A 27,579-nucleotide genomic window follows, 5' to 3' on the forward strand; every position below is an offset into this window, starting at 1 on the left:
CCAAAGAGCTAGCGGCACTCCCTCAGTACTGACCCTCTGACAGTGCAGCACTCCCTCAGTACTGACCCTCTGACAGTGCGGCACTCCCTCAGTACTGACCCTCTGACAGTGCAGCACTCCCTCAGTACTGACCCTCTGACAGTGCGGCACTCCCTCAGTACTGACCCTCTGACAGTGCAGCACTCCCTCAGTACTGACCCTCTGACAGTGCGGCACTCCCTCAGTACTGACCCTCTGACAGTGCGGCACTCCCTCGGTACTGACCCCCTGACAGTGCAGCACTCCCTCAGTACTGACCCTCTGACAGTGCAGCACTCCCTCAGTACTGACCCTCTGACAGTGCAGCACTCCCTCAGTACTGACCCTCTGACAGTGCGGCATTCCCTCAGTACTGACCCTCTGACAGTGCGGCACTCCCTCAGTACTGACCCTCTGACAGTGCAGCACTCCCTCAGTACTGACCCTCTGACAGTGCGGCACTCCCTCAGTACTGACCCTCTGACAGTGCAGCACTCCCTCAGTACTGACCCTCTGACAGTGCAGCACTCCCTCAGTACTGACCCTCTGACAGTGCGGCACTCCCTCAGTACTGACCCTCTGACAGTGCGGCACTCCCTCAGTACTGACCCTCTGACAGTGCGGCACTCCCTCAGTACTGACCCTCTGACAGTGCGGCACTCCCTCAGTACTGACCCTCTGACAGTGCGGCACTCCCTCAGTACTGACCCTCTGACAGTGCGGCACTCCCTCAGTACTGACCCTCTGACAGTGCGGCACTCCCTCAGTACTGACCCTCTGACAGTGCGGCACTCCCTCAGTACTGACCCTCTGACAGTGCGGCACTCCCTCAGTACTGACCCTCTGACAGTGCGGCACTCCCTCAGTACTGACCCTCTGACAGTGCGGCACTCCCTCAGTACTGACCCTCTGACAGTGCAGCACTCTCTCAGTACTGACCCTCTGACAGTGCGGCACTCCCTCAGTACTGCCCCTCTGACAGTGCGGCACTCCCTCAGTACTGACCCTCTGACAGTGCGTCACTCGCTCAGTACTGACCCTCTGACAGTGCAGCACCCCCTCAGTACTGACCCTCTGACAGTGCAGCACTCCCTCAGTACTGACCCTCTGACAGTGCGGCTCCCTCAGTACTGACCCTCTGACAGTGCGGCACTCCCTCAGTACACTCAGTACTGACCCTCTGACAGTGCGGCACTCCCGCAGTACTGACCCTCTGACAGTGCAGCACTCCCTCAGTACTGACCCTCTGACAGTGCGGCACTCCCTCAGTACTGACCCTCTGACAGTGCAGCACTCCCTCAGTACTGACCCTCTGACAGTGCGGCACTCCCTCAGTACTGACCCTCTGACAGTGCGGCACTCCCTCAGTACACTCAGTACTGACCCTCTGACAGTGCGGCACTCCCGCAGTACTGACCCTCTGACAGTGCGGCACTCCCTCAGTACTGACCCTCTGACAGTGCAGCACTCCCTCAGTACTGACCCTCTGACAGTGCAGCACTCCCTCAGTACTGACCCTCTGACAGTGCAGCACTCCCTCAGTACTGACCCTCTGACAGTGCGGCACTCCCTCAGTACTGACCCTCTGACAGTGCGGCACTCCCGCAGTACTGACCCTCTGACAGTGCAGCGCGCCCTCAGTACTGACCCTCTGACAGTGCAGCACTCCCTCAGTACTGACCCTCTGACAGTGCAGCATTCCCTCAGTACTGACCCTCTGACAATGCAGCACTCCCTCAGTACTGACCCTCCGACAATGCAGCACTCCCTCAGTACTGACCCTCCGACAGTGCGCCGCTCCCTTTAGTATCCCACTGGAATGGTTATAGTGATTCAGGTCTCTGGAGTTGGACTATGAAGAAGCGACAACCTTCCGAGTCAGAGGTGAGGGTTCTAACCCCCTGGTCCGTGGCCATTACGGACAGCGCCCTTCAAAACCTGACATCCTTTTGCACTCAATCCCCTCAGATCTGTGTCAGATTTGAATCGGCCACTGGACGTGAATGAGTTCCAATTCACAGGTTAGTGTAATCAGTCTCTGAAAAAAACATAATCATAAATGATACACGCAAACCCTCTTGTGCAAGAAGCTTAGCAATATTGGGATGGACCATTTGAAAAAAAAAACCCCAAGATCTTTCATTATTACTTTAGGTTTAACACCTCAAACCAAAGGGGCTTTTTTTTTCCTGCCATTTGCTGTTTTGCTCCTCCTAATCGGCAGTTTTGAATCCAGGAGTTGTACCTCTAGGTGCCTCAGGGACTGAGGGGGAGGGGGATTAAAGACCCACACTGCCCCTCCGACACGGCCCACAGAGGATTCCACACAAAAGGGGTAATAGAACTGGTCCTTTATTCAACAAGAAACTATTTACACGCTGTACACAGGTCCCAGTCGGGAGCTCTCCTCCTGACTTGCACAGGGGCCGAGCTTTTATCGCAGTGTGTGTGTTTGTGTGTGTCCTTGGCCGGGGGTCCCGTGCCCCTCCAGCGGGGAAGCTCCCCCTCGACGAGACTCAGGGGGAGCCTAAGTGTCCCGGGACCCCTCGGCCTCCTGAGGGCTGTCCCATTTTGGTTCTCGTTTCACTGGGATCTTCCACCAAAGACGGAGCTGAATCGGTGCGGAAGCAACAAGGTCCTGGTAAAAATCCCCGAAAGCAGTAACATTGTGCCCCCCCCCCACGATTAACCTCCCCCGCATTCCTCTCTGTGGCCGATCCCAAACCTTGGCAATTCCTCTCCGCTTTCCAGTCTGAATCTCCCGCGTTAACTCCCATCTCCCCAATCCAGCGTCCAGAATTAAACCAAACGAGCTGCCTCTCCCCGATCGTTACCTCCACGGGGTCTTTGCTTTTTCCTCCCTTGTTCGAAGTTTCCGGAAGTTGAAACAGCGGCCACCCGGCCCGTCGCCTGCCGTGCTAGCCCTTTCAGAAGGGCCACCTCACTTCGCCACTCCGACTGAGGGTGCAGCGTTCGAAACGCGAGTCGGAGGCATATTTTGAGATGGGTGGTTGAGGAGGGGGGGGGGGGGGGGCTGAGGAGTGGGGTGCGGGGGGGGGGAGCTGGGAAGAGATTCGTCATCCAACATTCAGCTGATAAATATATCCGGCAGTAACATTCGCAGAGGCCTTGTCGCCCGTCTCCCAAAGGTCCCAAGGCTTTGTGCGCTGGACATGCACAGACTCGGCAAAGGCGGGCGGAATTCCCAGTTAATCCCACGGTGAGGGTGGGGGGGGGGGGAGGTGGAGGAACATGTCGAAGTGGGTCAGGGCGGCCTGGTTTACGAGGTGCACCCTCCCGTGGCCTCCCCGCTGACCAGGGCGACCCCCTCGGGGCCGGGCAGGCCCTGGACGGCAGCTGGGGGGCTGGATTTGGTGGGCAGCAGCAGCGTAGCCCTCACCAGCCACTCCAGGGTCCCCTTCAGGTCCCAGAGGCAGCAGGGGAACCGTCGCGAGGTGCGCTCCCACAGCTCCTCCTTGCGCAGGCCGTAGATGACGGGGCTGACGCACTGGGCCAGGCTGAAGAAGGCGAAGTTGAGCACCTCGAAGAGGGACTTGGTGCCTGGGTCGAGCTTGCCCGCCTGAGCCACCAGGTGGAGGATGAAGTTGATGAAGGTGGGGATGATGTAGACGGCCAGTTGCACCCCGTGCATGAGGATGGTGCTGCGCGCCCTCTTGTTCCGCCGGTTCATCACGCCAATCCGCCTGCCCTCCGCCAGAATCTTGTAGTAACTGTACAGAATGAGCACGGTGCAGATACAGATCAGCAGGATCTTCGACGTCTGCTTCATGTTGTAGCTGGAATGCAGGTTGGAGGCTTCACACCTGGTGCTGCCCCGGAGCCCCGGCTCCGACATCATGTGCTGGGACACAAGCGCGAGTGGGATGGCGGCCGAGACCACCCAGGTCAGGCTGCTGAGGGCCCAGACCCTGCTCTGGGTGCAGAAGGAGCTGTACTTGAGGGGGTGGCAGATGGCCAGGTAGCGATCCACCGCCATTACCGTCAGAGTCAGGAGGATGGTGGAGCCGCTGATCATCAAGAACAAGAGGAGGGTCAGGCAGGAGGCAGCGGACATGACGGCCCCCAGGTATATCAGCAGGTAGAAAGTGCTGCTCAGGCCAAAGTAGATCAGTCCAGATACCAGAAGGTGGAAAAGCAAGACGAACCTGGCCTGGGATCGCAGGCGGTCTTCGCTCAGGATAGTGCAGTCAATGACGAGGTTGAAGAAAGCCAACAAAACGAAGGAGGTGACAGAAGCAAAGACTCTGATTTCGATAAATTGCCCCTCACTCGACGTCTCATTCCTTGATTCATTCATCCTCAAATGCTTAAGCGCACCCCGGTGTCTGACATAACCGTATCATCGATCGGAGCTCCCTCGAAACTACAACGGACCTCTCCTCCCCTCGCTGACTGGCGAGTACTCTCTCTCTCTCTCCCTCCTCTCTCTCTCACACACACACACACACACACAAACTCACAGAGTTTCCGTTCTCAAACCACAGCAGAGCAAACTTAAAAAGACAGAACTTAACTCTTTCGTTGACTCACCAGCACTGTGCTGTGGGGCGCCTGCTTGACTATTTGCCGCGCCCTTGATTTCAGGAACGGGGAGGAAAATGAGGTCTTTGTCCCTCGCCGTTGACACCATATCGCACGGGGAAGGCCACGCACCCGCTTGGCATGCGCCATCAGAGGTGTGGGCAACAGAAATCTTATTCACTCTTTCGCCGGGATGTGACTGGGCCAATTGCCCCTGAACAGGGTCGCTCGTTTGGCCAATTTGTCACGTGTAGGCCAGAACAGGTAAGGACGGCCGATTTCCTTTGCTAAAGGAACATCAGCGAACCCGATCAGTTTTTACAACAATTGCTGACCGTTTCCTGGCCACCATTACTGAGACTGACTTTACAATTCCAGATGTCGATTGGTTGCATATAAATTGCACCGTCTGCCATCGGCGGGATTTGAACCTGCAGCCCGGGGATCCTTCGCCTGGGCCTCTGAGCTACTAGGTCAATGGCATTATCACTGAGCCTCTGGGACTGGAAGCAACGAGGAGGTGGCTGAACGCGGGGACCAACGTGAGGCGGGAGGCCTCCAACATGGGACCTGAGGTGGCCCCATTGCCCGTCTCAACAAAAGCAGCTCTCCCTCCCCCCCCCCCCCCCCACCCCGTTCATCCTGTCGAGGCCCTTTGCCTAGCGAAGCGAAGGAGGGCGGAGTCAGGTCGCTGGGGATCTTTATGCCCCATCGCAATGGTGGGTGGATAAACGCGATTGTGGTATTTGTAGAGGATAGGTTTGCAGGCCACGAAGGTACAAACAAGCAAGAGCTTTATTGGAAAGGTGTTTTCACACAGGCTGTTGGGATAGGGTGCCCGTTTGCCCGCGCAAACGGCCAATGACGCTATCGACACATCGGACTCTTCGAGTGACCAACGAGGAAGAAACGGGTACGCTGTCCTCCCCCCCCCCCTTTCCACCAGATGCTGCAGCAGTGAAACAAACACGTGTGGTTGTCAGCGAACCGCAGGCGAGTCTCTCCGTCTTGGCTGCAACCTCTGGTGTACCTTTGGTTTAGTTTGGACGTCATCTGTGGTCGTCTCAGCCAGAGTCGACATTGTGCTTGCAGGTTGAGTAGGTGTTGAACTGGGGCAACTCTCTCCCTCAGTCAGCTCCGGTATCGTCAACCTCTCAGGAATGTCTCCATTTTCCTTTGGCACGGTCTGTTCTGGACACTCGGTTGACTTTGCCCACGGCAAACTGATTCTAGTTGCTGGGATGAATTAAATTGTTATTTATATTGTTTTTTATTCATTCAGGGGATGCGAGCGTCACTGGCTAGGCTATTGCCCATCCCTAATTGCCCTTGACGATAGGCCATTGCAGAGGGCTATTAAGAGTTAACCATATTGCTTGTGTAGTAACGTTATTAAAAATCCTGGGTTTAAATACATGTAGAGTAGACAGTATGTCTGCTAAAGCAGTGATTAAGGGGTCATAAAGGTGAGGTAATCACTGATTCGAAACTTGTTTACAGAGAAATGGCTAATGAAACGTTGTTCCTGTTTATTTATGGTCAGGAGGTTCCAAGGGGTGTCGATAGTTTAGGCTGTGATTGTGGTTAAGCATCTTAGTGGAAGGAGACTGGAGAATGCCTTATGCTTGGGATACAGATGACGTAATTAATGGGAGGAGCCAGGTCTGCCTGTAGTTTTGTAATCTGCTGTAAGATGTCATGTTAAACAGAAGTTTGACTGGGGCTGGTTGAGCAGAGAGCTAAATAGCTGGATTTTTAGACCAGTGCAGGCCAGCAGCGCGGGTTCAATCCCGTTACCAGCCTCCCTTAGTGTGGCGACTAGGGGCTTTTCACAGTAACTTCATTTGAAGCCTACTTGCGACAATAAGCGATTTTCATTTTCAAGTTTGCCATCAGACTTTAGCCCGACCAGACAGGAGGATTTTCAGCTGGTCCCTGGAAGGGTCTCGCTCCGAAGGTCTGCTCAGAGAAGCAAATAACCCAGATTGTTAACTTTATTTATAAGTGCCATTTGAACTGTATTGGGTTGCTTAATTGGAATATAGAGCGACAGGTACAGATAGGGAAGTGAAGTTTGATTCCCCTTTTATTTAAGAACTGTTTTAACTGTAAATTGTAAAACTATTTCTGTGTTGCTGATGTGATTGACTCTGTGTTTAAATTAAAGTTTGTTTTGGGCGGCAAGGTGGCACAGTGGTTAGCACTGCTACCTCACGAGGACCCGGGTTCGATCCCGGCCCTGGGTCGCTGTCCGTGTGGAGTTTGCACATTCTCCCCGTGTTTGCGTGGGTCTCACCCCCACAACCCAAAAAAGCATTTATTACCCATCATTAATTGCCTTGAGGGGGGGGCAATTAAGAGTCAACCCCATTGTTGTGTGTCTGGAGTGACATGTAGGCCAGACCAGACAAAGATAGCAGATTTCCTTCCCTAAAGGACATTAGTGGACCTGATGGGTTTTTAACCACAATCGACAACGGTTTCGTGATCACAGTTAGACTTTCAATTCCTGATTTTTTATTGAATTCATATTTCACCATCTGCAGTGGCGGGAATTGAACCTGGGACCCCAGAGTACTCTGGGCCTCTGGATTACTAGTCCAGTGAAAATACCATTGCGCCACCGCCTCCCCTGTGGCTTGATTTAAAGTGCTCAATTCCTTAATTTAAAATACCCTATTTTAATCGGGCCTAAATTTAAGGCTTGCTAGGTTACCACATTGCCAGTGACAGGTAAACCGTTAAATTCCAGGTTGAGTGGGCCTTATCAAATCAAAAGGAAATTGAGTGAGGTGAGTTACTTGATGAGAACGGCAGATAGAAGGAAAACTCAAAGAGTGTTGCCACATTAATATGCTCAAAAGGTATTTTGATCAGGAAGGGAAACAGGAGGGTGTGTGAGTCGTTATAACTACTAAAAACGAGAAAAGATAAATCCAGACGATTCCATTCCTCGAGTTAGATTAGACAATGAGGCAGTAATAAGAAATTTGAGGGGTTCGGGTCAGTGACATGGTGTGGTGGTATGATTAGCATAGCTGCCTGCCATTGGTGCAGAACACCGGCTTACCATTGGCCCTGGTCGGTCATGTGCCTCTCGACCGGTTGGTTGAGACCAGTCATGTGACGGCTCCCCGATTGGTCGAGAGGCTGAGTTAACCCCGCCTCCAGGGCGGGGTATAAATACCCAGTACGCCCGGCGGTCGTCCTTCTACTGTAATCGACCGCAGGGCTAACATCTAGTAGATTAAAGCCGTACTTTTGTTCAGCAACTCGTCTCGCGTTCAATTGATGGTACATCACATGGCACGGTTTCTTAGGCTAGAGAAAATTAAGTTCGCCTTAAGGGGTTCGCTCGGAGGTGGCAGCCGTTCCTTCAAGGAGAATCGACCGTCTGCAGGGTGGGGGCTGGAGGGTGGGGGAGGGGGGGGCATGGAAGTGACGACTAAGGGCAGATAATCTAATGAATGGGTAGTTGGGGTCTAGCGCTGGGGGGGGAGTTGGGTCTGTCATTGTGGGGTTTTAATGTGCGATGGATTTCTTTATTGTTTAGAATGTTAAAATTATAAATGCCTCAATAAAATATTTTCTATTAAAAAGAAAAGAAATTTGGAAGAATTCATATTTGCTCGTAGTCCGGTATCTTTTACTGCCTGGAGTGTAGCAGCTAAACCTCTTCTTCATTCTTTCCAATAACTAAGATTGTCGGGATTGCCCGCTGTCGGGATTCTCTCCCGTCGGGATTCTCCGCTGTCGGGATTCCCCCCTGTCGGGATTCTCCGCTGTCGGGATTCCCCGCTGTCGGGATTCTCTCCTGTCGGGATTCTCTCCTGTCGGGATTCTCCGCTGTCGGGATTCTCCGCTGTCGGGATTCTCTCCTGTCGGGATTCTCCGCTGTCGGGATTCTCTCCTGTCGGGATTCTCCGCTGTCGGGATTCTCTCCTGTCGGGATTCTCCGCTGTTGGGATTCTCTCCTGTCGGGATTCTCTCCTGTCGGGATTCTCCGCTGTCGGGATTCTCCGCTGTCGGGATTGTCCGCTGTCGGGATTCTCTCCTGTCGGGATTCTCCGCTGTCGGGATTCTCTCCTGTCGGGATTCTCTCCTGTCGGGATTCCCCGCTGTCAGGATTCTCCGCTGTCGGGATTCTCTCCCGTCGGGATTCTCTCCTGTCGGGATTCTCCGCTGTCGGGATTCTCCGCTGTCGGGATTCTCTCCTGTCGGGATTCCCCGCTGTCGGGATTCTCCGTTAGCGGGATTCCCTCCTGTCGGGATTCTCCGCTGTCGGGATTGTCCGCTGTCAGGATTCTCCGCTGTCAGGATTCTCCGTTAGCGGGATTCTCTCCTGTCGGGATTCTCTCCTGTCGGGATTCTCTCCTGTCGGGATTCTCCGCTGGCGGGAGTCTCTGTTCCGCCAGTAACGCACCCATGCCCGGTGATTTCCCGACGGTGTAGGGCTTCCCACATTGGGAAACCCCATTGGCCGTCTGGCGCGACGTAGAATCCTGTCCAGTGGGAGCACTGCACTCCCTTTAGTCCGCTGAGAATGTGATCTAATAATAATAATAATCTATTATTGTCACAAGTCGGCTTACATTAACATTGCAATGAAGTTACTGTGAAAAGCCCCTAGTCGCCACATTCCGGCGCCTGTTCGGGTACGCAGAGGGAGAATTCAGAATGTCCAATTCACCTGACAGCACGTCTTTTGGGACTTGTGGGAGGGAACCGGAGCACCCGGAGGAAACCCACGCAGACACGGGGGAGAACGTGCAGACTCCACACAGACAGTCACCCAAGCCGGGAATCGAACCCGGGATCCTGGAGCTGTGAAGCAACAGTGCTAACCGTATCTATGGCACCTTGGAAGAACGTTGGTGTGGTGCGATGCCAAATGGAACTCTTTTATATCTGAATAGCCCTTTGTCTGTCAGGATTGCCAAATATTGTTGTGAATCTGGATCCACATTTACCTGGTAATAAGCTTGACTGAGGTGACCTTTACGGAATCGATGGCCTTCAGCCAACCCAGCAGATAAATCATCAATTAAATTGGTAGTGACTTGAAAATCGCCTTTTAAATTGGCAGAAGTGAAGGTTGTAATCATCCATGATTCCAGAGAGTCCGAGGGAAATACTGCAGTCAGCAGGTGGGATAGCAACGCTTGGGCATGTGGGAAATTTCAACGGGTCAAAGGGAGAAATGTTGACCGACATCGATCACACGTCAAATGACAATGTCAGTGGGCGGCACGGGGGCGCAGTGGGTTAGCACTGCTGCCTCACGGCGCCGAGGTCCCGGGTTCGATCCCGGCTCTGGGTCACTGTCCGTGTGGAGTTTGCACATTCTCCCCGTGTCTGCGTGGGTCTCACCCCCACAACCCAAAAGGAGATGTGCAGGGTAGGTGGATTGGCCAGGCTAAATTGCCCCTTAATTGGAAAAAATGAATTGGGTATTCTAAAATATTTTTTTAAATGACAATGGCAGTGAATTGGATTCAGCTGACAGGTGAAATTCCTCCATAAGTGATTCCACACGGAAGTTTGTCAAAGATAAAATCTGGAGAGAGCCAGGTTCTAAGAACTGCGAGATCGAAGGTGATCTGAAGAGAAAGGAGTGCGAATCTGATAGAGGTGACAGCGGTGAAGAGTCAGACGAGAGTTCTGAATCCGATTTGGGTTCGGATTATGCAGTAACGATGAACAGAAGTTGCCGCATAGATCTGTCACGAACTGATCTCGAACAAATGCCGAGTAATTCTTCCAAAGCTAGGAACGAAGACAGCAAATCGGAAGACAAAAGCGAATCGGACTTTTCTAATATCAATTTGACACGGCCTCTTGCAGTAAACCCATTGCCATCTGCTTCACGTGCAGGTATTTCCCAGAGCTCGCCTGTTTTGACGGACAATATTCATGATAGCACGCCGTCGGTTAGACAGGACGAGGACAGCAAGGATGGTGAAGTGGCACCAAGCCAACCGCCGATTAACCCACATCCATGTCGAGGTGCACAGTGTCTCTTTAAGGTGAAGGAAGCAAATAGCAGAAGGAGACGAAATGATTAGCAATCAATTCCTTTTGAAAAATGAAATGAAAATGAAAATCGCTTATTGTCACGAGTCGGCTTCAAATGAAGTTACTGTGAAAAGCCCCTAGTCGCCACATTCCGGCGCCTGTTCGGGGAGGCTGGTACGGGAATTTTGGGGATTAAGGGGGGAAGGTGGATGGAGAACCATGTGTGAACCAGAAATGTTCATGGAGCCAATAAGGTGCTTTCCTCCGGTTCTGAAAGTAAAGAACAATTGAAATCTGTAAACGCAAATTGTTTCAATCCCTGTTACCAAACGGAAATTAGGGCTGTGAATATGAAAACACGGAGGTGAAGCACGGTGCAGATACAGCCAACCAGCTCTGAGAGAATTAAACCATCAGTCTACTTGTCACTCAACTTAACCACGTGAAGGAAGAGAGAGAATGTTAAGCCGGAGGAGTCGAAGAGCGTTTAATCAGTTAAAATTGAGCCAGATATTTCCCTCAGCGTCGACATAAGATCAGCGGCATTATCGGAGAGACAGGAAGAGACAGAAATGCAGAAGAAACCCATTCAGTAGCATCCTCTTTAATTTGGACAGTCAGGAATCTGACCGGGGGGGGGGGGGGGGGGGGGGCTGGCTGTCTTTGATTTTGAAGGGGGTAAAAACAAAGCATTGTTTGGAGAGATCAGAGGGAGTTCTGAAATCAAACATGCCAACCCATCAACAGAAGAAGAAGAGAAAGATATTGGAAGGATAAAGACAGAGTTGTAGGAAAACACCAGGGGGCACTCTGTTAGCCACTCATAGAACATAGGACAGTACAGCACAGAACAGGCCCTTCGGCCCTCAATGTTGTGCCGAGCCATGATCACTCTACTCAAACCACGTATCCACCCTACACCCGTAACCCAACAACCCCCCCTCCCTTAAACCTTACTTTTTAGGACACTACGGGCAATTTAGCATGGCCAATCCACCTAACCCGCACATCTTTGGACTGTGGGAGGAAACCGGAGCACCCGGAGGAAACCCACGCACATGATGTAGAAAAAGAAACTCTGAACCAATAAAGCCACATCCGTCTCTACTAAAACCATGGAGTCTGGTTCAGTTAGAGACTGAAATACAATGCACATTCGACATGTTGCGAAAACGATCGAAAACGCTGTGGTCCACACAAAGCCAATTAGAGTTTGAAAGATTGAATACCATGTAGCACGGTAGCATGGTGGTTAGCATAAATGCTTCACAGCTCCAGGGTCCCAGGTTCGGTTCCCGGCTGGGTCACTGTCTGTGCGGAGTCTGCACGTCCTCCCCGTGTGTGCGTGGGTTTCCTCCGGGTGCTCCGGTTTCCTCCCACAGTCCAAAGCTGTGCGGGTTAGGTGGATTGGCCATGCTAAATTGCCCGTAGTGTCCTTAAAAAGTAAGGTAAAAAGTAAGGGGGGTTGTTGTGTTACGGGTATAGGGTGGATACGTGGGGTTGAGTAGGGTGATCATGGCTCGGCACAACATCGAGGGCCGAAGGGCCTGTTCTGTGCTGTACTGTTCTATGTTCTATGTTCTATGTTAGTGGCCACCCCTGGTGTTATCAGACCATTTAAAGTGGCCACAGATGACAGTGCCCTGGGGCTAGGGGCAGTGCTACTACAAGAGGACGATGCAGGAATAGAGAGGCCAGTGGGCTATTTCCAGGGGGAAATAAACTCAGTCCGTGCCAAAGAAAGTATTCTACCACAGAAAAGGAAGCCTTAGCAGGGCTACTAGTCCTTCAGCACCTTGACATATACGTCAAACATGACAGTACACAAAGCTTAGTTGATGCAGCCCATAATTCACTTGCGTTTATAGGGAGGTTTCAAACCCGGAACGCAAGGTTATTCCGTTGGAGTTTATTGTTACAACAGTTTGATGTTAAACCTGTACACATTCCTGGGAATGGCAATGTGATTGTGGATGTTTTGTCACATGTCTACGGGCTGACTAATTACTTATGTAGAGACGGGGAAGGGAACTTGTATAATGGGGATGGATTGGGTCGTTAGGTGCGTGTGATTTATGTCTTGCATAACTCATAATGAATGTCCTAAAAGGCCAAACTCTGCCGGTAACAGGCGGTGATTGAATTATGTCCCAGTGGAATGCTTTTCAGAGTCACAGGGAGTTTCGGTTTTGAGTCTTGCAGTGCAGAGAGAGAACCGACTATCTCTCTCTCTCCTGAAAACCTGCTGTGAGTGACGTCTCTCTTCAGAAAACCTGCTGTGGGTGCCGTCTATCTTCAGAAATCCTGCTGTGGGTGCCGTCTATCTTCAGAAAACCTGCTGTGAGTGACGTCTCTCGTCAGAAAGCCTGTGAATGCCGTCTATCGTCAGAAAGCCTGTGAATGCCGTCTATCGTCAGAAAGCCTGTGGGTGCCGTCTATCGTCAGAAAGCCTGTGGGTGCCGTCTCTCTTCAGAAAGCCTGTGGCTGCTGGTGAATTATGAGTACTGCATTTCTAAACCACAAAGAACCTGAATGAATGAATCTGCACAGGAGACCATTCCAGGCTGCAAATAAAGACTTTAATCTGCAAGTTTGTTGTGAAGAATGTGTGCTAAAAACCGTCATCTTAAACAAAGGCTCTTTTCTCCTACACTTACGATCCCTTTTCCATCGCCCTGTGTTTGTTTGTCTTGTGTGCGGGTATAGAGGGTGGCAGCAAGGTAGAGTGGGGAATTCGTCGTCAGTTAATAGTTAACCTGTTGTCTTTGCTGCACAGTTCATTATAGTCATTGTTATTAATAAACAGTTATTGTGTTTAAAGTTACAAACCGGGTTAGTGTAATTATTGGGCAGCCAGGGGCCAAAGGTTTGGGGTATTTTAATGAGAATTACTGGATAATTCACTTGTGTTGCGACCCTGGGATTAGTGGGGCTGGAATTGATTGTAACTTGCTCAGGGCATCGTAACTGGACCGACAGACACTGGGTAACACAGAGTCCGACAGACACTGGGTAACACACAGTCTGATAGACACTGGGTAACACACAGTCCGACAGACACTGGGTAACACACAGTCCGACAGACACTGGGTAACACACAGTCTGACAGACACTGGGTAACACACAGTCTGACAGACACTGGGTAACACACAGTCTGATAGACACTGGGTAACACACAGTCTGACAGACACTGGGTAACACACAGTCTGATAGACACTGGGTAACACACAGTCTGATAGACACTGGGTAACACACAGTCTGACAGACACTGGGTAACACACAGTCTGATAGACACTGGGTAACACACAGTCTGACAGACACTGGGTAACACACAGTCTGATAGACACTGGGTAACACACAGTCTGACAGACACTGGGTAACACACAGTCTGATAGACACTGGGTAACACACAGTCTGACAGACACTGGGTAACGCACAGAGTCCGATAGACACTGGGTAACACACAGTCTGATAGACACTGGGTAACGCACAGAGTCCGATAGACACTGGGTAACACACAGTCTGATAGACACTGGGTAACACACAGTCTGACAGACACTGGGTAACACACAGTCTGATAGACACTGGGTAACACACAGTCTGACAGACACTGGGTAACGCACAGAGTCCGATAGACACTGGGTAACACACAGTCTGATAGACACTGGGTAACACACAGTCTGACAGACACTGGGTAACGCACAGTCTGACAGACACTGGGTAACACACAGTCTGACAGACACTGGGTAACACACAGTCTGATAGACACTGGATAACACACAGTCCGATAGACACTGGATAACGCACAGAGTCCGACAGACACTGGGTAACACACAGTCTGACAGACACTGGGTAACGCTCAGTCTGATAGACACTGGGTAACACACAGTCTGATAGACACTGGGTAACACACAGTCTGACAGACACTGGGTAACACACAGTCTGACAGACACTGGGTAACACACAGTCTGATAGACACTGGGTAACACACAGTCTGATAGACACTGGGTAACACACAGTCTGATAGACACTGGGTAACGCACAGTCTGACAGACACTGGGTAACACACAGTCTGACAGACACTGGGTAACACACAGTCTGATAGACACTGGGTAACACACAGTCTGATAGACACTGGGTAACGCACAGTCTGATAGACACTGGGTAACACACAGTCTGATAGACACTGGGTAACGCACAGAGTCCGACAGACACTGGGTAACACACAGTCTGATAGACACTGGGTAACGCACAGTCTGATAGACACTGGGTAACACACAGTCTGATAGACACTGGGTAACACACAGTCTGATAGACACTGGGTAACACACAGTCTGATAGACACTGGGTAACACACAGTCTGACAGACACTGGGTAACGCACAGTCTGACAGACACTGGGTAACACACAGTCTGACAGACACTGGGTAACGCTCAGTCTGATAGACACTGGGTAACACACAGTCTGACAGACACTGGGTAACACACAGTCTGACAGACACTGGGTAACACACAGTCTGACAGACACTGGGTAACACACAGTCTGACAGACACTGGGTAACGCTCAGTCTGATAGACACTGGGTAACACACAGTCTGACAGACACTGGGTAACACACAGTCTGATAGACACTGGGTAACACACAGTCTGATAGACACTGGGTAACACACAGTCTGATAGACACTGGGTAACACACAGTCTGACAGACACTGGGTAACACACAGTCTGACAGACACTGGGTAACACACAGTCTGATAGACACTGGGTAACACACAGTCTGATAGACACTGGGTAACACACAGTCTGATAGACACTGGGTAACGCACAGAGTCCGACAGACACTGGGTAACACACAGTCTGACAGACACTGGGTAACACACAGTCTGATAGACACTGGGTAACACACAGTCTGATAGACACTGGGTAACACACAGTCTGACAGACACTGGTAACACACAGTCTGATAGACACTGGGTAACGCACAGTCTGATAGACACTGGGTAACACACAGTCTGATAGACACTGGGTAACACACAGTCTGATAGACACTGGGTAACACACAGTCTGACAGACACTGGGTAACGCACAGTCTGATAGACACAGGGTAACGCACAGTCTGACAGACACTGGGTAACACACAGTCTGATAGACACTGGGTAACACACAGTCTGATAGACACTCGGTAACGCACAGTCTGACAGACACTGGGTAACGCACAGTCTGATAGACACTGGGTAACACGCAGTCTGATAGACACTGGGTAACACACAGTCTGATAGACACTGGGTAACACGCAGTCTGATAGACACTGGGTAACACACAGTCTGATAGACACTGGGTAACACACAGTCTGACAGACACTGGGTAACACACAGTCTGATAGACACTGGGTAACACACAGTCTGACAGACACTGGGTAACACACAGTCTGATAGACACTGGGTAACACACAGTCTGACAGACACTGGGTAACACACAGTCTGATAGACACTGGGTAACACACAGTCTGATAGACACTGGGTAACACACAGTCTGATAGACACTGGGTAACACACAGTCTGATAGACACTGGGTAACGCACAGTCTGACAGACACTGGGTAACGCACAGTCTGATAGACACTGGGTAACACGCAGTCTGATAGACACTGGGTAACGCACAGAGTCCGACAGACACTGGGTAACACACAGTCTGATAGACACTGGGTAACACACAGTATGATAGACACTGGATAACGCACAGTCTGATAGACACTGGGTAACACACAGTCTGATAGACACTGGGTAACACACAGTCTGATAGACACTGGGTAACACACAGTCTGATAGACACTGGGTAACACACAGTCTGATAGACACTGGGTAACACACAGTCTGATAGACACTGGGTAACACACAGTCTGACAGACACTGGGTAACACACAGTCTGATAGACACTGGGTAACGCACAGTCTGACAGACACTGGGTAACACACAGTCTGATAGACACTGGGTAACACACAGTCTGATAGACACTGGGTAACGCACAGAGTCCGATAGACACTGGGTAACACACAGTCTGACAGACACTGGGTAACGCACAGTCTGATAGACACTGGGTAACACACAGTCTGATAGACACTGGGTAACACACAGTCTGACAGACACTGGGTAACACACAGTCTGACAGACACTGGGCAACACACAGTCCGACAGACACTGGGTAACGCACAGTCTGACAGACACTGGGTAACACACAGTCTGACAGACACTGGGTAACGCACAGTCTGACAGACACTGGGTAACACACAGTCTGATAGACACTGGGTAACACACAGTCTGACAGACACTGGGAAACACACAGAGTCCGACAGACACTGGGTAACACACAGTCTGACAGACACTGGGTAACACACAGTCTGATAGACACTGGGTAACACACAGTCTGACAGACACTGGGTAACACACAGTCTGATAGACACTGGGTAACACACAGTCTGACAGACACTGGGTAACACACAGTCTGACAGACACTGGGTAACACACAGTCTGATAGACACTGGGTAACGCACAGTCTGATAGACACTGGGTAACACACAGTCTGATAGACACTGGGTAACGCACAGTCTGATAGACACTGGGTATCACACAGTCTGATAGACACTGGGTAACACACAGTCTGATAGACACTGGGTAACACACAGTCTGATAGACACTGGGTAACACACAGTCTGATAGACACTGGGTAACACACAGTCTGATAGACACTGGGTAACACACAGTCTGATAGACACTGGGTAACGCACAGAGTCCGACAGACACTGGGTAACGCACAGTCTGATAGACACTGGGTAACGCACAGTCTGACAGACACTGGGTAACACACAGTCTGATAGACACTGGGTAACACACAGTCTGACAGACACTGGGTAACACACAGTCTGAGAGACACTGGGTAACACACTGTCTGACAGACACTGGGTAACGCACAGTCTGACAGACACTGGGTAACACACAGTCTGATAGACACTGGGTAACGCACAGTCTGACAGACACTGGGTAACACACAGTCTGATAGACACTGGGTAACACACAGTCTGACAGACACTGGGTAACACACAGTCTGAGAGACACTGGGTAACACACTGTCTGACAGACACTGGGTAACACACAGTCTGACAGACACTGGGTAACACACAGTCTGACAGACACTGGGTAACACACAGTCTGATAGACACTGGGTAACACACTGTCTGACAGACACTGGGTAACACACAGTCTGACAGACACTGGGTAACACACAGTCTGATAGACACTGGGTAACACACTGTCTGACAGACACTGGGTAACACACAGTCTGATAGACACTGGGTAACGCACAGTCTGATAGACACTGGGTAACACACTGTCTGACAGACACTGGGTAACACACAGTCTGATAGACACTGGGTAACACACAGTCTGATAGACACTGGGTAACACACAGTCTGATAGACACTGGGTAACGCACAGTCTGATAGACACTGGGTAACGCACAGAGTCCGATAGACACTGGGTAACACACAGTCTGACAGACACTGGGTAACACACAGTCTGATAGACACTGGGTAACACACAGTCTGATAGACACTGGGTAACACACAGTCTGACAGACACTGGGTAACGCACAGTCTGACAGACACTGGGTAACACACAGTCTGACAGACACTGGGTAACGCACAGTCTGATAGACACTGGGTAACACACAGTCTGACAGACACTGGGTAACACACAGTCTGACAGACACTGGGTAACACACAGTCTGACAGATACTGGGTAACACACAGTCTGATAGACACTGGGTAACGCACAGTCTGACAGACACTGGGTAACACACAGTCTGACAGACACTGGGTAACACACAGTCTGATAGACACTGGGTAACACACAGTCTGACAGACACTGGGTAACACACAGTCTGATAGACACTGGGTAACGCACAGTCTGATAGACACTGGGTAACACACAGTCTGATAGACACTGGGTAACACACAGTCTGATAGACACTGGGTAACACACAGTCTGACAGACACTGGGTAACACACAGTCTGATAGACACTGGGTAACGCACAGTCTGATAGACACTGGGTAACACACAGTCTGACAGACACTGGGTAACGCACAGTCTGATAGACACTGGGTAACACACAGTCTGATAGACACTGGGTAACACACAGTCTGACAGACACTGGGTAACACACAGTCTGATAGACACTGGGTAACACACAGTCTGATAGACACTGGGTAACACACAGTCTGACAGACACTGGGTAGAACACAGTCTGACAGACACTGGGTAACACACAGTCTGATAGACACTGGGTAACACACAGTCTGACAGACACTGGGTAACACACAGTCTGATAGACACTTGGTAACACACAGTCTGATAGACACTGGGTAACACACAGTCTGACAGACACTGGGTAACACACAGTCTGATAGACACTGGGTAACGCACAGTCTGATAGACACTGGGTAACACACAGTCTGATAGACACTGGGTAACACACAGTCTGATAGACACTGGGTAACACACAGTCTGATAGACACTGGGTAACGCACAGTCTGATAGACACTGGGTAACACACAGTCTGATAGACACTGGGTAACGCACAGTCTGATAGACACTGGGTAACACACAGTCTGATAGACACTGGGTAACACACAGTCTGACAGACACTGGGAAACACACAGTCTGACAGACACTGGGTAACGCACAGAGTCCGACAGACACTGGGTAACACACAGTCTGATAGACACTGGGTAACGCACAGTCTGATAGACACTGGGTAACACACAGTCTGATAGACACTGGGTAACACACAGTCTGATAGACACTGGGTAACACACAGTCTGACAGACACTGGGTAACACACAGTCTGATAGACACTGGGTAACACACAGTCTGACAGACACTGGGTAACACACAGTCTGACAGACACTGGGTAACACACAGTCTGATAGTCACTGGGTAACACACAGTCTGACAGACACTGGGTAACACACAGTCTGACAGACACTGGGTAACGCACAGTCTGACAGACACTGGGTAACACACAGTCTGACAGACACTGGGTAACACACAGTCTGACAGACACTGGGTAACACACAGTCTGACAGACACTGGGTAACACACAGTCTGACAGATACTGGATAACACACAGTCTGATAGACACTGGGTAACACACAGTCTGATAGACACTGGGTAACGCACAGTCTGAGAGACACTGGGTAACACACAGTCTGATAGACACTGGGTAACGCACAGTCTGATAGACACTGGGTAACACACAGTCTGATAGACACTGGGTAACGCACAGTCTGATAGACACTGGGTAACACACAGTCTGATAGACACTGGGTAACACACAGTCTGACAGACACTGGGAAACACACAGTCTGACAGACACTGGGTAACGCACAGAGTCCGACAGACACTGGGTAACACACAGTCTGATAGACACTGGGTAACGCACAGTCTGATAGACACTGGGTAACACACAGTCTGATAGACACTGGGTAACACACAGTCTGATAGACACTGGGTAACACACAGTCTGACAGACACTGGGTAACACACAGTCTGATAGACACTGGGTAACACACAGTCTGACAGACACTGGGTAACACACAGTCTGACAGACACTGGGTAACACACAGTCTGATAGTCACTGGGTAACACACAGTCTGACAGACACTGGGTAACACACAGTCTGACAGACACTGGGTAACGCACAGTCTGACAGACACTGGGTAACACACAGTCTGACAGACACTGGGTAACACACAGTCTGACAGACACTGGGTAACACACAGTCTGACAGACACTGGGTAACACACAGTCTGACAGATACTGGATAACACACAGTCTGATAGACACTGGGTAACACACAGTCTGATAGACACTGGGTAACGCACAGTCTGAGAGACACTGGGTAACACACAGTCTGACAGACACTGGGTAACACACAGTCTGACAGACACAGGGTAACGCACAGTCTGACAGACACTGGGTAACGCACAGTCTGATAGACACTGGGTAACACACAGTCTGATAGACACTGGGTAACACACAGTCTGACAGACACTGGGTAACACACAGTCTGATAGACACTGGGTAACGCACAGTCTGATAGACACTGGGTAACGCACAGTCTGATAGACACTGGGTAACACACAGTCTGACAGACACTGGGTAACGCACAGTCTGACAGACACTGGGTAACACACAGTCTGACAGACACTGGGTAACACACAGTCTGATAGACACTGGGTAACACACAGTCCGATTTGGCTATTTGTGTTTTTTGGGTAACGTTCCTGTAAAATCTCAGGCCTGGGTTAAAGGTTTGTGTTTTTAACGGAAGGCACCATGATTTCAGATTGTAAATAAATCGGAGCGATGTTTATGTAGGTTTGCTGGGTAGCGGTGGGGGTGCGTTCGGGGAGCCGTGGTAGGCCGGCGTCAATCTGCTTCCTCTCAGGTTCCTTCCACGGGCCCTGTGATTGCTTCACTTCCTCCTGAGGCAGTGTCTCGGGCGACCCCGTGACTCACAGCTGCCCAGGGGATTGAGTGAGATGTCAAGCTGCTACTTGACCATCTTGGAGTGCGTGGGCGGCTGTCGATCTTTTGCCCAGTTAGCTGCCCTCTTGAGCTGAGTGCGCTGAGAATTGGCCCACAGTACAGTGAGCAGCACCAGCCCTCTGGATGACTGTTCAAGCAGCCAGTGTTTACGGGAGGAGCCAGGTTGGTGTGTGCCCGCTGGCTGGTATTTCTCGTGGGTTCTGGTACTGAAGCCGGGTCGAAGTCTGAAACCACACGTGTGATTGAAGCAGTCCCTGGAGCAGCAAACTGATCCCCAAATCTGCCCACCACAGGGGTTTGATGAAGCAAACCTCTTGCATCTTTCACACCATCAAGCATCACCTCCATGGCCTCCCTGGCCATGTAATCCCATTGACTCGGTCAGTCACTCTGTCCCCTCAGGCCTAAGACTGTGGCCTCAGTGTTGAGGGTCAGTACTGAGGGAGTGCCGCACTGTCAGAGGGTCAGTACTGAGGGAGTGCCGCACTGTCAGAGGGTCAGTACTGAGGGAGTGCCGCACTGTCAGAGGGTCAGTACTGAGGGAGTGCCGCACTGTCAGAGGGTCAGTACTGAGGGATCGCCGCACTGTCAGAGGGTCAGTACTGAGGGAGCGCCGCACTGTCAGAGGGTCAGTACTGAGGGAGTGCCGCACTGTCAGAGGGTCAGTACTGAGGGATGCCGCACTGTCAGAGGATCAGTACTGAGGGAGTGCCGCACTGTCAGAGGGTCAGTACTGAGGGAGTGCCGCACTGTCAGAGAGTCAGTACTGAGGGAGTGCTGCACTGTCAGAGGGTCAGTACTGAGGGAGTGCTGCACTGTCAGAGGGTCAGTACTGAGGGAGTGCCGCACTGTCAGAGGGTCAGTACTGAGGGAGTGCTGCACTGTCAGAGGGTCAGTACTGAGGGAGCGCCGCACTGTCAGAGGGTCAGTACTGAGGGAGCGCCGCACTGTCAGAGGGTCAGTACTGAGGGAGTGCAGCACTGTCAGAGGGTCAGTACTGAGGGAGTGCCGCACTGTCAGAGGGTCAGTACTGAGGGAGTGCTGCACTGTCAGAGGGTCAGTACTGAGGGAGTGCTGCACTGTCAGAGGGTCAGTACTGACGGAGTGCCGCACTGTCAGAGGGTCAGTACTGAGGGAGTGCTGCACTGTCAGAGGGTCAGTACTGAGGGAGTGCCGCACTGTCAGAGGGTCAGTACTGAGGGAGTGCTGCACTGTCAGAGGGTCAGTACTGAGGGAGCGCCGCACTGTCAGAGGGTCAGTACTGAGGGAGTGCCGCACTGTCAGAGGGTCAGTACTGAGGGAGTGCCGCACTGTCAGAGGGTCAGTACTGAGGGAGTGCCGCACTGTCAGAGGGTCAGTACTGAGGGAGTGCCGCACTGTCAGAGGGTCAGTACTGAGGGAGTGCTGCACTGTCAGAGGGTCAGTACTGAGGGAGTGCCGCACTGTCAGAGGGTCAGTACTGAGGGAGTGCCGCACTGTCAGAGGGTCAGTACTGAGGGAGCCGCACTGTCAGAGGGTCAGTACTGAGGGAGCTGCACTGTCAGAGGGTCAGTACTGAGGGAGTGCCGCACTGTCAGAGGGTCAGTACTGAGGGAGTGCCGCACTGTCAGAGGGTCAGTACTGAGGGAGTGCCGCACTGTCAGAGGGTCAGTACTGAGGGAGTGCCGCACTGTCAGAGGGTCAGTACTGAGGGAGTGCCGCACTGTCAGAGGGTCAGTACTGAGGGAGTGCTGCACTGTCAGAGGGTCAGTACTGAGGGAGTGCCGCACTGTCAGAGGGTCAGTACTGAGGGAGTGCCGCACTGTCAGAGGGTCAGTACTGAGGGAGTGCTGCACTGTCAGAGGGTCAGTACTGAGGGAGTGCCGCACTGTCAGAGGGTCAGTACTGAGGGAGTGCTGCACTGTCAGAGGGTCAGTACTGAGGGAGTGCCGCACTGTCAGAGGGTCAGTACTGAGGGAGTGCCGCACTGTCAGAGGGTCAGTACTGAGGGAGTGCCGCACTGTCAGAGGGTCAGTACTGAGGGAGCCGCACTGTCAGAGGGTCAGTACTGAGGGAGCCGCACTGTCAGAGGGTCAGTACTGAGGGAGTGCCGCACTGTCAGAGGGTCAGTACTGAGGGAGTGCCGCACTGTCAGAGGGTCAGTACTGAGGGAGCCGCACTGTCAGAGGGTCAGTACTGAGGGAGTGCCGCTCTGTCAGAGGGTCAGTGCTGAGGGAGTGCCGCACTGTCAGAGGGTCAGTACTGAGGGAGTGCCGCACTGTCAGAGGGTCAGTACTGAGGGAGTGCCGCACTGTCAGAGGGTCAGTGCTGAGGGAGTGCCGCACTGTCGGAGGTCCTGTGTTTTCGATAAGACATTATCTCTGGTTCAATAGCCCACTGCAGCTATTGCAGAGCAGTGAGGGAATCTCTCTCCTGTCCTGGGACTAATGTTTATCCGTGAGGCAGCATCAATGAGACAGGTGACGTGGGTCATTATCATATTGCTGGTTATGGGAGCTTGCTGTGCCCCACTACAATAGCGACTACACCTCAAGGGGCGGCCTCATTGGCTGCGAAGCGTTTGGTGATGTTCTGTGGTTGTGACAGGCAAGGGGGAAATGCAAATCCTTCAAATCGTTCTGTTCTCAATGTGGTGCTGCACAGTGGTGGCATCTGATGCAGAATGCAGCATGTCAGCAAAGGTGAATCAGAGCAAGATTGGCCTGTGGGCAGACGGTATAGGAAAATGAGTCATCTCAATCGAGCAGGTTCTGGGTACCGTGAATGTACAAAATGCCTGGGCCTGCTTTTCCCGCCCACAGGTCACATCTGCAGATTGGGCCTTTTGTTTAAAAAGTGCGACCCGGTTGAATATCGAGCCACGCACAGGCACTCATTCAGAAAAAGGTACAGTCCGTCAGCTGGAAATGGAAGAGGCTACATTACTGAAAGGGGCCGGGGCCGGGGATGGGTTGGGAGGGAGGGAAGGAGGTTTGGGGGGGGGCGGGGAGGGGGGGGAGGTTTGGGGGGGGGGGGGGGGGGGAGATGGGGGGCTTTTGTGTTGACCTGTAGAAAACGTCTTTCCTTGGACTTGTGGGTCAGCATTTATTGCCCGTCCTTGAGCCGATGTCTCACTCGATCTTATCAGCGGGCAGTTACCGAGGGAGGGCCGCACTGTCAGAGGGTCAGTACTGAGGGAGTGCTGCACTGTCAGAGGGTCAGTACTGAGGGAGTGCCGCACTGTCAGAGGGTCAGTACTGAGGGAGTGCCGCACTGTCAGAGGGTCAGTACTGAGGGAGTGCCGCGCTGTCAGAGGGTCAGTACTGAGGGAGTGGGTCTTGAATCGCATGTACATAGAACATACAGTGCAGAAGGAGGCCATTTGGCCCATCGAGTCAGCACCGACCCACTTAAGCCCTCACTTCCACTCTATGCCCGTAACCCAATAACCCCTCCTCACCTTTTTGGTCACTAAGGGCAATTTATCATGGCCAATCCACCCTAACCTGCACATCTTTGGACTGTGGGAGGAAACCGGAGCACCCGGAGGAAACCCACGCAGACACGGGGAGAACGTGCAGACTCCGCACAGACAGTGACCCAGCCGGGAATCGAACCTGGGACCCTGGAGCTGTGAAGCCACAGTGATAACCACTGTGTTACCGTGCTGCCCTATGTAGGCCAGACCAGAGTAAGGACAGCAGATTTCCTTCCCTAAAGGCGTACAGTAGTGAACCAAATGGGGTTTTCTTGTTGCGACGATTGATGATGCCATGGCCTCCAATCGCACCAGCTACCTGGGCGGGCTCGGAACGCGTGACCCACGGTAGCAACAGCCTGGGCCTGCTGGTTACCGACACGGTGATATTACAGCAATGCCACCGTCTGCCCATGGTGACGCAAACCTCGTAACGTTTCCCCAAGGCACTTCACAGGCGCAACACAAAAGAAGGCCGGAGCCTGAGGCGCGGAAGGGGATAGTCGGTCAGATCCGAACATTGGGGGACAATGAATTTTCCCTTTGTCGCCTTTACCAATATGGCGTGCGGTGCGCTCTGGATTTATGCTGAGCTTCCTGCCGCCATTTTGGAGGAGTGCTAGGGTCCAGGGAAATGGATTGCGTGTGGCCCTCTGCCCCCCATGTCGTGGACAAGGCCAGGCTACGTGAGGCCATCTTCAAATCGGCTGACAAAGGAAGATGTGCGTTCAGGGCGAATATTTTGCTGCGGGGTGGGGTTTGGGAGTTGGGGAGGGGTGGGTGGTGGGGGGGGTGGAAAGGGGGTGCCCAGAAAGCAGTTCTGAGCAATCACACGATTACCAAATGACTGCAGATACGGGAAGAAGCATTGCTACGGGTTGAGGTGCAAAGATTCAGAACGTTCTTTGTGGTTTGTTGTTTATTTTTTCTCTGCCTGGTGGCCGACCGAATTGCAAATGGGAAATTCGGGCGGAGTCTTTCTCAGCCCCTCCCACAGACACACACAGACACACAGCTCCTCCCTCGTAACACTGACCCTTGGCAGTGAGCTCAACATCCCCTGAATCGAGGGTGGGGGGGGGCGGTTTATAAGTCGGTCCCCAGTGAATCCTGTGGAACGAGCCGAGGTCCCCATTTCTGATCACGACTCGAGCGGCCCTCCATGGTGACTGGAGGGGGGGGGGGTCGGACTTGCCACTTGGGGAAGAGGGGCTCCAGAGGATCGCCTCTTCGGAAATCCAAGGACGAGATGGCAGAGACGACCCTCCATCCATCACCGTAGCACGGCGGGTTAGCACTGTGGTTTCACGGCGCCAGGGTCCCGGGTTCGATTCCCGGCTCGGCTCACTGTCTGCACGTTCTCCCCGTGTCTGCTTGGGTTTCCTCCGGGTGCTCCGGTTCCCTCCCACAATCTCGAAAGGCGTGCTGGGCCAAATGGTCTCCTCCTGCACTGCAAATTCTATGATCCTCTCCCAGTTCAAACCGAGCGTGTGGCGCCAAAGGGCGGTGTGTGGGCGCGGAGTGGGGGCAACAGGGGTAATTGAAAATGAATCTTTGCTTGAGCTGGCTGAGGTTATGCAACATAGCCAGACATTTATAGTAAAAGCTGAACTCGCTGGTAAGTACCTTATGCAAATGTATGGGTTGAGGGAGGAACAAAATTGAAACTCCTTTCCATTTCTTTCAGTAAATGTCATTAACAGTTGAAAAGCAGAGCAGAGTGAGAAAGAATTTGATGTTATCGGCAGTATTCAGATTAATGTTCGTAGGGAGTGGGCTGCCTGCTCATACTGCCTGGATTAGGTTTTGAATAAGATTGGCATATTCAAACCCAAATTCAGGATTTGTCACTGAAATATTCGAGAGTGATGTATATTTGGTTGTTCATTCCTGCCGTCTCCTGTTTAGGCAAATGATTCGCTGGCCTCTATCCATCCTTCAGACTGTGTCTCAGTCGTTCCAAAATTGCTTTTTTGCTTTCTGTTTATGTAGAACCCCGACAGAGCAGAAGGAGGCCATTCTGCCCAGCGGGTCTGCACTGACCCTCTGACAGAGCAACTTACCTAGGCCCAGTCCACTCACCCTTCCTCGTCAGCCCACGTATTGCTCACAGCCAATCCACCCAACCGGAATGTCTTTGGCAGCTGGGGGGAGAGCGGAGCATCCGGAGGAAACACACACAGACACGGGGAGAATGTGCAGACTCCGCACAGACTGTAACCCAATCGGGAATTGAACCTCTGACAGTGCGGCACTCCCTCAGTACTGACCCTCTGACAGTGCGGCACTCCCTCAGTACTGACCCTCTGACAGTGCGGCACTCCCTCAGTACTGACCCTCTGACAGTGCGGCACTCCCTCAGTACTGACCCTCTGACAGTGCGGCACTCCCTCAGTACTGACCCTCTGACAGTGCAGCACTCCCTCAGTACTGACCCTCTGACAGTGCGGCACTCCCTCAGTACTGACCCTCTGACAGTGCGGCACTCCCTCAGTACTGACCCTCTGACAGTGCAGCACTCCCTCAGTACTGACCCTCTGACAGTGCGGCACTCCCTCAGTACTGACCCTCTGACAGTGCGGCACTCCCTCAGTACTGACCCTCTGACAGTGCAGCACTCCCTCAGTACTGACCCTCTGACAGTGCGGCACTCCCTCAGTACTGACCCTCTGACAGTGCGGCACTCCCTCAGTACTGACCCTCTGACAGTGCGGCACTCCCTCAGTACTGACCCTCTGACAGTGCGGCACTCCCTCAGTACTGACCCTCCCACAGTGCGGCGCTCCCTCAGTACTGACCCTCTGACAGTGCGGCACTCCCTCAGTACTGACCCTCTGACAGTGCGGCACTCCCTCAGTACTGACCCTCTGACAGTGCGGCACTCCCTCAGTACTGACCCTCTGACAGTGCGGCACTCCCTCAGTACTGACCCTCTGACAGTGCG

The 27,579-nt window shown here is 52.1% G+C and overlaps 1 protein-coding gene across 1 annotated transcript; it reads right to left on the reverse strand.

Annotated features, from left to right (window-relative positions):
- Nucleotides 1–3,261: 3,261 nt before the first annotated feature.
- On the reverse strand, nucleotides 3,262–4,407 carry zgc:194312 (uncharacterized protein LOC794943 homolog). The gene has a single exon (XM_038787003.1). The coding sequence runs from the start codon at nucleotides 4,334–4,336 to the stop codon at nucleotides 3,299–3,301; it is 1,038 nt and encodes a 345-aa protein (XP_038642931.1). The 5' UTR covers nucleotides 4,337–4,407; the 3' UTR covers nucleotides 3,262–3,298.
- Nucleotides 4,408–27,579: the final 23,172 nt, after the last annotated feature.

Source organism: Scyliorhinus canicula, chromosome 29, assembly GCF_902713615.1.
Source record: "Scyliorhinus canicula chromosome 29, sScyCan1.1, whole genome shotgun sequence".
Lineage (NCBI taxonomy): Eukaryota > Metazoa > Chordata > Chondrichthyes > Carcharhiniformes > Scyliorhinidae > Scyliorhinus > Scyliorhinus canicula.

What these genes read in the sequence shown, in the direction of transcription:
- zgc:194312 (XM_038787003.1), bottom strand. Translation starts at nt 4,336, where the DNA reads ATGAATGAATCAAGGAATGAGACGTCGAGTGAGGGGCAATTTATCGAA.